Source organism: Pyrus communis, chromosome 15, assembly GCF_963583255.1.
Source record: "Pyrus communis chromosome 15, drPyrComm1.1, whole genome shotgun sequence".
NCBI classification, from domain to species: domain Eukaryota; kingdom Viridiplantae; phylum Streptophyta; class Magnoliopsida; order Rosales; family Rosaceae; genus Pyrus; species Pyrus communis.
In genome coordinates this window covers 5,666,000-5,678,384 of record NC_084817.1, presented here as the reverse complement: position 1 = coordinate 5,678,384, position 12,385 = coordinate 5,666,000, and the positions used below count along the sequence as shown (strand labels likewise).

Genomic DNA, 12,385 nt, shown 5'->3' with positions numbered 1-12,385 from the left:
AGTCTTGTTGGATGTTGAGTCCCACATATGTTTTAAAAGTCGACCCATAAGTTTCAGGGTGAAAATAGAGTCCACAAATTAAAATAGAACAAATTTTGAGTTTTAATAAGTAAGGTGATGACTTTTTAGTTACATGAGCATAATGAGATTAAAATAGAGTTCCAAGAGGCGTAGCATTAAAATAAGCTTATAAAATATTGTGCAATCTGAACACGTGTCTTGTTCAACTAATTTCGCTCAATACTACCCAAATTCTCTCTTTATGTTTCATATCTATGTGATTTTAATTTTTGTATCTTTGTTATTTCAAGTCAACCGAACAAAAATTTGATGAGTTCAATTTTTAAATTTAAGGGATGTGATATCCACACACTCCATTTTACTTCTCACACACATTTTTTATTTTTGGCCGTCAAATCAGATGAATTAAATAATATCAACGGATATAAATGATCAAAGATGTGTGAGAAGTAAAATGCCTAAATTTAACTCTTAATACATTGTATCGAGGGGTAGAAGAAAACACATACATCAGTTAGGTTTTCTTTTTAGTATTTAATGAATGAATGCTAATTTAGATTTAACTGTACGTACCTTATATAAATTTCAAATTTCCAACCAATTATATGATACATGTCACACCATACTAACTTCTTAAACCATTATTTGATGGATCCATTACATTCTATATATTAATAATTGGATTTGGTTTAAGTTGCAAAGATGTAACACGTTACTATAATTATTTCCTAACAAAGTCCAAACGGATGAAAGCAACCAGGAAGGAAGCAAACAACAACCCATTAAATTAAGCCGGTTAGACGGTGGAGTCGGTTATGGCAGTTCAGTTCCGGGGGAAGGTGTGGGGGGGGAGCGTGACCGGCACGTGGAGGTTGGAGAAGTAGGCAGTTAGGGAGATAGACACTGCCCACTGGAGGGTGGGCCTGGGATTTTACAGGCTGGACCTGACAGATTTTCAGTACGTTAATCACCCGATTCTACTGCTCAATTTTGTCGTTTTGTGAGCCAGCTCAGCAGTTCCGTGCGTCCGTTTCCCATTTCAATTAAAAAAATAATTTTCTCCCCCGCCCCAAAATGCTCGCCAGCCTGGCTATTGGTCAAAGTCATCCGTTTGCTTACGCTCCCCATCCATTTCCGACCCCACCTCCCAACCAAACCAAACCGTACACCTTCCTGATTAATTTTTAATTTAATCCAATTTCATTTTCCAAATATTTCAATTTTTATTTATTTTTTATTTTTTTGCGATAAAGACGATAAGAGTTATCTAACAAAGTTTACGAGTGCATTTGTCGTACTGTTACGTGGTGCTTACGATGTTAATTTAATATTTTAAGATTATGAGATTATATTGTTGTTTCATGGGATTGCTTTGATTGCAACACTCACTTATCTTTGTTATTTGATTGCAACACTCACTTAAAATTCTACAGTTAATTTAGTTATTAAAGAAAATAAGATTGGTCGTTGTAATATTTAACAAAATAAGTTGAACCACATTTCTGTTCCTCGCCAAACTTCCAAAACGGTCGTTCAACATTTAAATGCCGCGGCTTTAGGGGTTATACATCTCAACTGCATATTGTTACACTTTTCACTTCTCACTTCCCATTTAAAGTTAAATGTTTATTTCAAAATTTATATTAAAAACAAAAAATAAAAGAAATTAAAAACTTAAAGTGAAATTATACCCCACATATTCCCAAAAAATACGAAAATTATAGAAAATAAAATTTAAATTTGGATATAAAAATGGAAAAACGATCTTAAAATCAGCGAATACAACTCACGTTTAAAACATCAGTGAAATGGACGGTGATAAGAAATATCCACTTGAGCGGTTGAGGGCTCCACCATTGATCATCATCTCGTAGCCTATCGTTCAAATTTGAGATGACTTTATAAGATTCTACTAAAAACAGTAGGGCAAAGGGTAGCCGAAGCTAAATCGTTGTTCACTTTTATTTTAATTTTCCATTTGTTTTTTTTCACAAATAAAAAAATAAAAAGGCAAAACAGATGGACTGATTATATTTTCTGCGTGTAAGTTAGAGGAAAAACAAGCGACGCGTGTTAGTTATACAGCTGTATGCTAGTAACCGCCTTTGCCTGGAAGAATCCCTACTCGCAACGGCTAAGACCGGTTACTCAGACCGGCTATCCCCGGTCACCTCTACCCCCTTCCTCGTATACTATATATACGCACCCACGCCTATATGACCCTCTTCTCTCTCAGAACACGGTGAGGCTACGCCTCAACCACCGCCGGCGCCGCTTCCTCCCCCTTCTTGAACCCTCCAGCCTCCCTCAAGAATCTAATTTATCTTTAATATTTATTTTTAATTTGAAGATTTTGGATTCATTTTCTATGGCTTCCACAAAGAAAGTGGTGGATCGGATAAAGGGTCCATGGAGCCCCGAGGAGGACGAAGCGTTACAGAATCTGGTCAAGACCTACGGCCCGAGAAACTGGTCGCTGATCAGCAAGTCGATTCCCGGTAGATCCGGCAAGTCTTGCCGTCTGCGGTGGTGCAACCAACTCTCTCCGGAGGTGGAGCACCGCCCCTTCAGTCCTGAAGAGGACGACACCATAATCCGAGCCCACGCCCGGTTCGGAAACAAGTGGGCTACTATCGCCCGGCTGCTCAATGGCCGGACCGATAACGCCATAAAGAACCACTGGAACTCCACGCTCAAGCGCAAAAGCTCCTCCATGTCGGAGGATTTGAGCTCCGACGTCCAGGCCCACCCGCCGCACAAACGATCCGCCAGCGTCGGCGCTGTTCCGGTTACGGGTCTCTATTTCAACCCCGGTAGCCCGTCCGGATCCGATTTGAGCGATTCGAGCTTGCCCGGCGGTGTGTCTCCGTCGTCTCAAGTTTTCACCCCCTTTGCGAGACCCATACCTCCTCCCATTGCTCTGCCGCCGATGGAGGCCGTGACATCAGCTGTAGCCGTTGATCCGCCCACCTCGCTCAGCCTCTCGCTTCCCGGATCCGAATCGTGTGATGGGTCGAGTCATGTGGCGTCCGGATTCGGAACCAATCCGATTGTCCGCCCCGCCCAGATTGTACAGCAAGCGCCAGAGGTAACAGCTCCACCGCGGGCGGTTGGGTTGCCGCCACCGCCGCGTCAGAGCAACCAGAACGGCGAGATGGGGCACGATCAGCAGTTTTTCAGCTCGGAGTTCCTGGATGTGATGCAGGAGATGATCAGGAAGGAGGTGAGGAACTACATGGCGGGGATCGAGCAGAAGGGGCTGTGCATGCACACCGAAGCCATCCGAAACGCCGTCGTAAAGCGTATCGGGATTAGCAGAATCGAGTAGCGTCAGGAAGGAAGCAGATAGAATGACGTAGTAATCCTAGTGATGACGATCATCAAGATGATCGAGATGATGAGTCCGAATCCAAAAGAAAAAGATTGAACTCTGTTATTAAATTTCCGTTTTATTTTTTGGGTTTTTTTATATAATTAGTGAAAATAATTTTGGTAGTGTACAAAGGGACGAACTGCGGATGTTGATTAATGGAGGGCGGAAATGGTTAGATGGAAATTTCAAATTTTACCAATCTCAAGAACTAATTTGTTTTTAAATATATTAATCAGTTTTAGAAAATCAATTGTTTTCAAATATATTAATCAAGTTTAGAAAATGAATTATAAAAGCCTTTATAGCTAAAATGGTTCTTTAATTGGCATAATTTTTTATTTTAGTCAAGACATTTGAAATTAAGAAAAGTGATTTTGGATTTGGTAATACTTGAGAGATTAAATTTTAAAAATTAAAGAATATGAAGGTTAATGATTAATTAATTACTTAAATATTGATTGATTTATTATTTAAGTATTAATAAACATATTTATTTTTATTGGTAATACATCATTTAGTTTATAAATTTTATCTTTTAATTTAGTCTTTCTACCATTGTTTTTCTGAGCTTGTTTATCAACAATTATTTTCGTCATTATCAAAGACCAGTTCTATAGATGTTAATTCTTAGAGTATCTTCAAAGGAGATGTCAAAATGTACACATCAATTATAATAGTAAAAAAAGACCACTAATATTTTGCAACCGAAGTGCTAAATCCTACGTGACGATGACATGAATTGGCAACAAAAGAGGTTGCTGTCAAATTTGACACCAAAGGTCTCGACGAAAATGCGGTCAAATGGATCAAACAGGTACCCAAATCCCAAGTGTTCAAAAATTTTCAACAATTATTTTCGTCATTAACAACAAAGTGACAAAGATAATTGATGGTGAATAAACTCAAAGACCAATTCTATAGATGTTAATTTTTAGAGCATCTTCAATGAAAATGTTAAAATGTCCACATAAGTTATAACATTAAAAAAAGACCACAATAATATTCTCCAATCAATATGTCAATCTTATGTGACGCTAACATGGATTGCAGCAAGGGGATTATTGTCAAATTTGACAGCAGCTTCAAATATTTTTTTATTATTTTTATCTCCTACCCCTCTCACTCTTTCCCTAAGCCGTCATCTACCACGACGTCCTTTCCTCTTCGACAAGCTCGCTGAGCTCTGCACGTCGCTATTCTGCTACATCGACGCCGCAGCACCACCACCTCCTCTTTTTCCCTCCCGCTTCAACTTGCCACCCGATTCCCACAACTCGCTGGACTCGCTGAGCCAACTCACCTTCGCCGTATCATCGCCACCTTTTTTGTTGTTGTTTTGATTGTCTTCGTCATCATCATTTGCTAGTTTACCGGATTTTGTCTTCGTCGTCATCGTCTGCGACTTTAACAGAGCAATCGCGATTCGGTTCGGATCGGATTTTGGCTCGAATTGGTTTAGCGTTGTTTTAGGTTGATGGTTTTGTGGGTATGTGGATTGTGTTCTAGATAATAAAATAATATTTAATTTGACATATCGGGTGGAAGGTAAAATTTTAGAAGATGTCAAAATGCCAATAGGCTGTTAAATTCAAATTTTATGTTTAAAATTTAACATCTCCTTTGGAGATGCTCTTAGGAAACAAAGTAATTGAAAAGAAAACTAATATAATAAAATGAGTAAAAATTAAAGTTAGTTGATAATTTACATTAATTTAGAATAGAACATCGTTAGTAAAAAACAAAATATTAAGTTTAAATAGAATATTGCTCGTGAAAAATGAAAAGTTGGGTAACATTATTGGATGGAGGGGGATGGAAGAAAATTCGAAGTGTTGTGTTTGATTGAGGTGCAGATTAAGACCCAGATAGAGTTTGTGGAGTTGAAATGGTGACGGCAGGGTTAAATAAATGCAGTTGTCAACGCTTAATTAGGGGATGGCCCCCAGTCGGGTCATCATGTTTTCAATCTCGTTCACGTGATTTGTACCTCTATAATCTTTGGGGAAAGACTATGCATCTACAATTTTGTCACACCTTTGGCACTACATTTTGTCACGAGATTATTTGGTTCACGGTTATTTGGGTATGAAGCTCATGTTTATTTTATGGGAACTCAAATTGCACGACGAACTAGCGTATGACGTTTTACAACATTGGCAAAAAGCAATGATCATGCGTATGTATTTTGTGCAAGTTCGATTCTTACCAATCTCCGTTTTCTTACAATCAAAATAAAAAATTTCATTTTCGATGTCATCTATCTAGAAGCCATTCGTAGAGGAAAGGAGATTAGTGTGTTAGAGATTAGATATATTGGTGAAATGAGGCTCATGTAGATGGTCTTAGATAAGTTTTATTTAGAAGTGGGGATGGCCAGTCTCTTTCAACAAGTCAAATATTCAACACTTTGACTCATAGTAGGTCTAGCACCTTTGTCTTCCTCCACTCTGAAGAGCCGCTTTCATTAGAATTTCAATTCTACCCTATTCTCCCACCTTGCTCTCTGCCTTTTCAAATGATCTGCATCGAATATTTTAATGAATAAGGTATTGGGTTTCTACCTATGCGACAGGGGTTCGAAACTCCCTGTTCCCAAAATTATTGTAATAATTTCAAACTCTTTCATCTCCGTTAATAATAGATTTTTTTTTTTTAAAAAAAAGACGACCTATTCATCTTCTTCTGTGTCTCCCCTCCACCTTCTGATGATTGAAAACCTTCTGCCGGGCTCTTTCCGATGAGCATTTCCAACACAACAATCCCGTAGCTGTAAACACACTTTGTAAGTGATGGTTATGTTGTGAACCCACTCTGGTTCCATATAACCTCTGGTTTCTCGTATCCTTGAAAATTTTGAGTCTCTAAGCTCACTTCGGTTTAACAGGTTGGACAAGCCAAAATCTGCCACTTTTGGGTTGTAATTCGAGTCCAAGAGTATGTTTTGAAGCTTCACATCGCAAAGTAAAACCCATTGGAAGCACTCCTCATGTAAATAAGCCAAGCCTATTGCAGTGCTTACAGAAATTTCAAACCTTTGCTTCCAACCAAGCACATTGGAAGATAACTTCTCGGCCAAGGAACCAAGATCTCATACACCAAAAGCCTATGGTTGTCTTCCACACATTACCCCCACATTTCAATCAAGTTCATTTGGTACAGCTTCCCAATGAGGCTCACTTCTGCTAAAAACTCTGCTTCCCCTTGGTTTGCAGCATTCAATTGCTTGATTGCCGCAACGCGCTGGTCAGACAATGTGCCCTTGTAGACAACTCCTCCCCACCTCTCCCAATCTCTCCTTTGAAACCTCGTGTCGCCTTTTTCAGCTCGGAGTAACTAAACCTTCTGAATCCGGTTACAGCATAAAGGTAACCTTGTGAAACTATATCCGGCTCTTCTCTCGTTTTGCTGCTTCGCAACACAAATAACCACACAATAAAGATGCAAAGAATTTCAAGACCCCTCAATGCAGAAGAAGGGTGTCGGTTGGGGAATCAAAGCTCTGCCACAAAATGACATAATCGTCGGAGTTTCGTAGAACCAGATTGCCGGAGCTGTGGAGGGTTAGGGGAGAGCTTTGAGCGTTTTACGTTGACTGGACGGTGGAGATTGGCCTTCCAGACAACGGTAGGGTTTTGGTGGCTGTCGGAGGATGGTGAAGGCTCGGAGAACCAAACGGCAAAGCAATATGAATTGTTGCCAACTTGGTGAAAGACGGCGGTGAAAACTCCATCAGGTGAAATTAGAACATCTTCTGGTTTCTCGACAGAGAGGGAGGAGGCTCTACTCAGAGTGTCGGAGGTTGACGACGAAGTTGGAGAGTTAATGGCGAGAGAGAGAGAAGAAAAATGAGAAACATCGTAGCCTTTTGAGATGAGAGTGGGGGATTGGCTGCAGAGAGCTGAACTAAATTAAGAGAACATGGTCATAAACTATAGTATGTAGTTGTAGGATACTAGGATCACACCCACATAGATTTTTACTTTCAATCGATCTCAATCTTGACCGTTTGAGAGTTCACAACAGGCCAGACAGTCGTACAACTCAAGCTACACGGCTTCGAATTGGACGGTGGGAGGCCAAAGACCCATTACCCAATTAATGTTCCGCATCTTAGGGTTCGAGTAGCAGCTTGTGGCCGTCACAATCTCACAAGGCGTGAAATGATCAAAAGGACAACGAGAGGTACCTGTCACAAAAGAAAAGAACAAGACGGCAAATTTGACGAAATGATCCGCATAAACCATTTGTGTGAGTGCAGGTGACGGGGTTGAATGATAAAGTTCCTCAATTATTTGATGTGTGGAATGAAAGAGTTCCTCACCTATTTGATGTGTGAAATGATAATTTCCCACCCTTCGTTATCATGGAGGTGCTAGAACATCAGACATACCCAAATCGATCAGCACGGTTGCATAATTTGACAAGAATGTCGATGTATCGAATCTCCCAGGCAAGAAACTGATTGTTTGTCCCTGCCCCAAATTTGCAAACCAATTTTGTTACTAGAGTCATCACAAAGATACACCCTCAACCACGTAGAACCGCAGAGTTTTACAAGGCATTGGGGCATGAACTAACTAGATATTTTACATATGATAAATTACCAGATTTTTGAAGTATCAGTTACAGGAACAAAAAGGATTATAATATGTGCACCACGAGCACATTCAGTTTCAACGGCTTTTCGTGCTGATGAAATATTCAAAATGGTGCCGAGCCATCATGAACAGCAGTTCTTTTGCGGTATTATGTACAAAAATGTAGCAAGTGTGCCCGCGCTTAGACACCTGGTTCGTTGGTGCTGGTTTCAATATCGTCTGGTACATGATAGGTAGAGAGGAAAAATGCACTCTGGTTCTTCTGTAGGAACCTTCATGACAAGATGCATGATCAATCAGCAGAAACAAAAATGATGTCGAAAAAGAAGAAACTCGTGGGATTAAGCTCATTTTTGCTATTGTTGTGCTTTGAAAAAAAAAAACTGTTTCTGCTGTGCTATGAGAATAAGCTCATTTTTGCTGCTTCATGTTTTCAACTTTTTTTCACCAAAAACTCTGAAAATAAGCTGTTTTTAAATGTTTACCAAACACTTTTTTGAGCTTAGCTTTTTTTGATAACCATTTTTTATAAAAGCACCTCAATACCAAACCAATACTAAGAAAACCTGCCTACTATTATGAAAAGATAAAATTTCGGATATTTATATAGGAGAGCAAGTAGAAGTACGTACTTGAGAAAGTCGACCAATTTTTTCTGCAACACTTTCAGTGTCTCCTCTTCAATGTTAGCATCCATCAATAACTCGGGTAGTTTAACTGCAAAATATCAAAAAATTACATCTCAAGTCCAGATCCTATGATGATTAGCTCTTAATATAACAAAAGCTTCAATGTATACTATTATAATTACAAAAGCATGAGAAACCACAAAATCAACAGCATGCCCAAAGATGATATGCATTTTTCGATACAATTCTATTTAGAAATACACCATTTGGTTACGTAGGAAAGTATGCTCATACCAAAGAGACGCAATAGATGCTCAGCACCATAGACAGATGAAGGAGAGACATCATCTGTGATTGCTTTCTCATACTGCTGACGTTCATTTTTGTACAACAGCATCGCCGGCAGTGCTTTGTCAAAGTAACAACACAGTCCCTTCAGAATTTCTTCAATAGATTGAGCTTTCTTCCTGGATTCACATTAAGAATGGTCCATCAGCTAAAATCAAGTGCATATCTGCAAACCTGATTCTAGAAAATGCAGAAGTTTTAATTTATGGCTGTTTTAGGTCCAAATTAATTAAATTAGACCCCCAAATTCCAGTTGATGACCGGTAGAATGCATGAGAAGTGGCATTGGTAATCCCTTCCATCTCCTTACTCTTGTGAGAATAAAATTTTAATTTACTCTCTCAATAAAAAAAATTCAAAATGGAACCCGAGAAAAGAACTTAAAAAAAATAGGATGCCAAGAGATGGAAGAAGGAAACTTACTTACTGTCCTTCTTTGATCTGTAGTCAAGATACTTTTTGAATATGTCATTCACATTTGGAGTACGTGGAAGTTTAACAAGCTGAAATAAAATATTTATATCATCAACTCAGATTTCATCACGAATGAATCAAAGGTATAAATTCAAGTTTGAGTAATGAATCCACAATACCTTGCCCAGATCAGTAACGAATTCGCAATCATCAACTAGTTGTTTCTTTAGTGGTTGTGGCATTTGAAGCAAAAGATCTTCCATTGGTATGGCATCTTTGTCCTAAAATGAAGACAAAAGAACTCAAAAACTTAAAAAGTTCATGCTGGCTTCTAATTTAAATACAATCTAAGGATAGATTACGTAACAAATGAATAGCGCATACCTTATTAACAGAGTCATTCTTTCGCTTCTTCCCTCTTGACGCTGCACATAATACCAACAATAAGAACAATGTACATTATATACACATTCAAATTGCTAGAGAAGTTAATAAAAGAGGACATATTTTCAAACCTAATTCAAGAACCATATTCAAATTATAATCATGAACGAAGAAAGCATGTTGTTAAATTCGTTAACTACATTGTTACTTTTGAAGTTTCCATAACCCTTATATTGACTCCTGCAACGACTTTCTTTCCACCTCTTCATAGGGTAACACTTATGTTCATGTGACATGCCAGAACTTACACACCCTACATCTAACATACAAGAATAAATCTGAATATCAGGATTGGGCAACAACAAAAGAAAAGTTAAATATTATAAAGCCAACCATGATAACTTTTTGGTTTAGTCTGCGACATGTGTTTTAGCTTCGCGTTCTTGTCTGTTCCCTGTTTCTGTTTGATGGCCTCTTGTTTCTTCCTATTCTCTTCAGTGTTTTTCATCAGACGATCCACCCCTACCCACTCATCCCAACTGTCAGAGGAAAATAAGAGAAAAAAAGGTCAATAAGATAAATGAAATCCAAAGTTTCGAGAGATAGTAACTATATGAGTAACCAATGAAAATCACAAAAAAGCTTAAGCATTAGCCTTCAATTCCGATAAACCTCCATCATCAGAATCTGCCGTAGTCTAATAAGCATATCTTTCAATGACATTACACACACGATAATTAAGGTGAAAAGACCACTTAAACTGCAGCGAGATGGCAAATGATAACTGAAAAATAAAAAACACACAAACTGAAGTAGAGCATGCTTCCAACGTCCACCATCTTGGTTCAACGAACATGAAACCAAAATTCGGAAACTGTAAGCAGGAAGGCGGGCTCACTTTTTGCTCCATCCCTGCAGGACAGAAGAATATACAATCAAGAGATGCTACAGCAACAATTATCCGATCCTACACGAACCGAGCAAATACAAGTCTATATCACCTACAAAATGCAACTACATTCAAATGGAGGAAATGTCGAAAGAAGACTAATCGAAATCCGAAGGCGTTTCACTTCCGGAAAAGACTTCAAAAAGTACAAAATTTGAGCTTACAAATGAAACGATCGCGCATTTAATACATGTTTGATCGAAGAAAATAAGAAACTAATTGAAAATTAGCGTTAATACTTACAAGGTAATGAACATAAAACTCCCATTCCATCTTGTATCGGATATTGGTCACCTTGCAATCAAAACGCACAGTATCAGCGATCAATCAGCAAAAAGTTGCAATTATTGTCACATTTAGGCAAACAAAACCCTAAAATATCATACAGAATTGCAATTCAAACGCCAGCAGGAAAGCGAGTACCTTGGCCGCGTACAGTCGATGGTTGTGAAAGGCGATGACCTTCTCGCCCTCGGCGAAGGGGCAGGAATCGGAGGAAGGGGATGAAGCGTCGTCGTTTTCGTCGTCGATCATGTCGGAATCGGTCTTGGTGGCGGAGCTGTCGGACTCGGTGGCGGACGAGTCAGTGTGAGTGGTATCACTCACAACACTCTTGGACTTGGAGCCTCTGCGCCTCATTTTTTTTATTTAGGGGCGCTGCTGCTGCTGCTTAATTACGATTAGTTATTAATCAATTAATATTAATCACTTGTCTTGGCGTTAATCCTTTGACTGTGAGGTCTTTATAGTTATGGCGGTTGTTCCTAGTTACAGATGCAGAGAGCACGAGAACGATGGAGTAACTGAAAAACTGGGGTTTTTACTGTTTGGTTTTGGGTTGTCGTTTGGTTTCATCTGTTTCCTGGTCCGACCAAACGACGTGGTTTTGTGGAATGTATTCCGCGAACCGGCTAAAAAGCCCATCGCGTCGGCGCAGAGAAATTTTACTAGTTGAAAATTGTATTTTTTTAAGTTATTAATTTTTTAACATACATATTTTATTATTAGTATAGTGTCTCGTAGGTACCATATTTTGTTCCGGTAATACTAAAAAATTTTCTTGTGAGCACGTGCAATGCGAGGTTGTAGTTAGAGGTGGCAAATCAAGTTATTGAGTTGTTAATGGGACTCTTAACACTTATTTAATTTGATATTAATGTAATATAGACGTTTGATTTGGTAGTAATAATGATGATGTAAGGTGAAATCAAAATAAATAGATTAAGTGTGATTTGTCATCCCTAGCTGTAGCATAATTACAAACTACGTGGTTGGTGGGATAGTCAGGGAATTTCAAGTACGGCATCTTTTAGCTATGGGTGTGGTTCGATTCACTTGTGTGTGGGCTTTTCCTTTTTGTCAACCTCGCTGTAGCTGCCGGCCCAGTGGCAATCCACCCTCGCTCTTTCTTTTCCCCTTTTTTCTTTCTTTCCAGTTCCGTCTGCTTTCTTTTACATCTGTTCGCCATCTCGATCGTCGCTGTCTTTCAAACCCAATTGTTGCCCATTTTCATCTTTCTAAACCCCCGCATCAGATTCCCTTTCTCCCTCATTCCTTGTCGTCCATCCATTTCCATGTCTTTCATCAATCCTTGTCATTTCGATTCTTCCCTTTTCTTCACTCAATTTCCTATTTTGCTCTGACCTTCATCGTTTCTACCCCAATTCTG

At 39.0% G+C, this 12,385-nt stretch overlaps 2 protein-coding genes and 1 pseudogene across 2 annotated transcripts; 1 reads left to right on the top strand and 2 right to left on the bottom strand.

Moving 5' to 3' along the window:
• The first annotated feature begins 2,240 nt into the window (after positions 1-2,240).
• LOC137717403 (transcription factor MYB44-like) lies at positions 2,241-3,589 on the top strand. Its single transcript, XM_068456768.1, has one exon. The coding sequence runs from the start codon at positions 2,390-2,392 to the stop codon at positions 3,347-3,349; it is 960 nt and encodes a 319-aa protein (XP_068312869.1). The 5' UTR covers positions 2,241-2,389; the 3' UTR covers positions 3,350-3,589.
• A 2,457-nt stretch (positions 3,590-6,046) lies between these two features.
• On the bottom strand, positions 6,047-6,873 carry LOC137716937 (putative receptor protein kinase ZmPK1; annotated as a pseudogene).
• A 1,008-nt stretch (positions 6,874-7,881) lies between these two features.
• LOC137718231 (protein MRG1-like) lies at positions 7,882-11,678 on the bottom strand. The gene is made up of 10 exons (XM_068457742.1): positions 11,140-11,678; positions 10,960-11,010; positions 10,666-10,679; positions 10,161-10,306; positions 9,768-9,808; positions 9,563-9,664; positions 9,393-9,472; positions 8,916-9,088; positions 8,625-8,709; positions 7,882-8,264 (listed from the first exon to the last, which is right to left on the bottom strand). The coding sequence occupies exons 1-10, from the start codon at positions 11,353-11,355 to the stop codon at positions 8,174-8,176; spliced, it is 999 nt and encodes a 332-aa protein (XP_068313843.1). The 5' UTR covers positions 11,356-11,678; the 3' UTR covers positions 7,882-8,173.
• Positions 11,679-12,385: the final 707 nt, after the last annotated feature.

Bases quoted from the DNA above. Each gene is read 5' to 3' on its own strand.
- LOC137717403 (XM_068456768.1), top strand. From the start codon at position 2,390: ATGGCTTCCACAAAGAAAGTGGTGGATCGGATAAAGGGTCCATGGAGC.
- LOC137718231 (XM_068457742.1), bottom strand. From the start codon at position 11,355: ATGAGGCGCAGAGGCTCCAAGTCCAAGAGTGTTGTGAGTGATACCACT. The intron at 9,089-9,392 runs GTAAGTTTCCTT...ATGTGAATCCAG, and splicing joins AGATCAAAGAAGGACAGTAA to GAAGAAAGCTCAATCTATTG. The intron at 8,710-8,915 runs GTATGAGCATAC...GATATTTTGCAG, and splicing joins GCATCTATTGCGTCTCTTTG to TTAAACTACCCGAGTTATTG.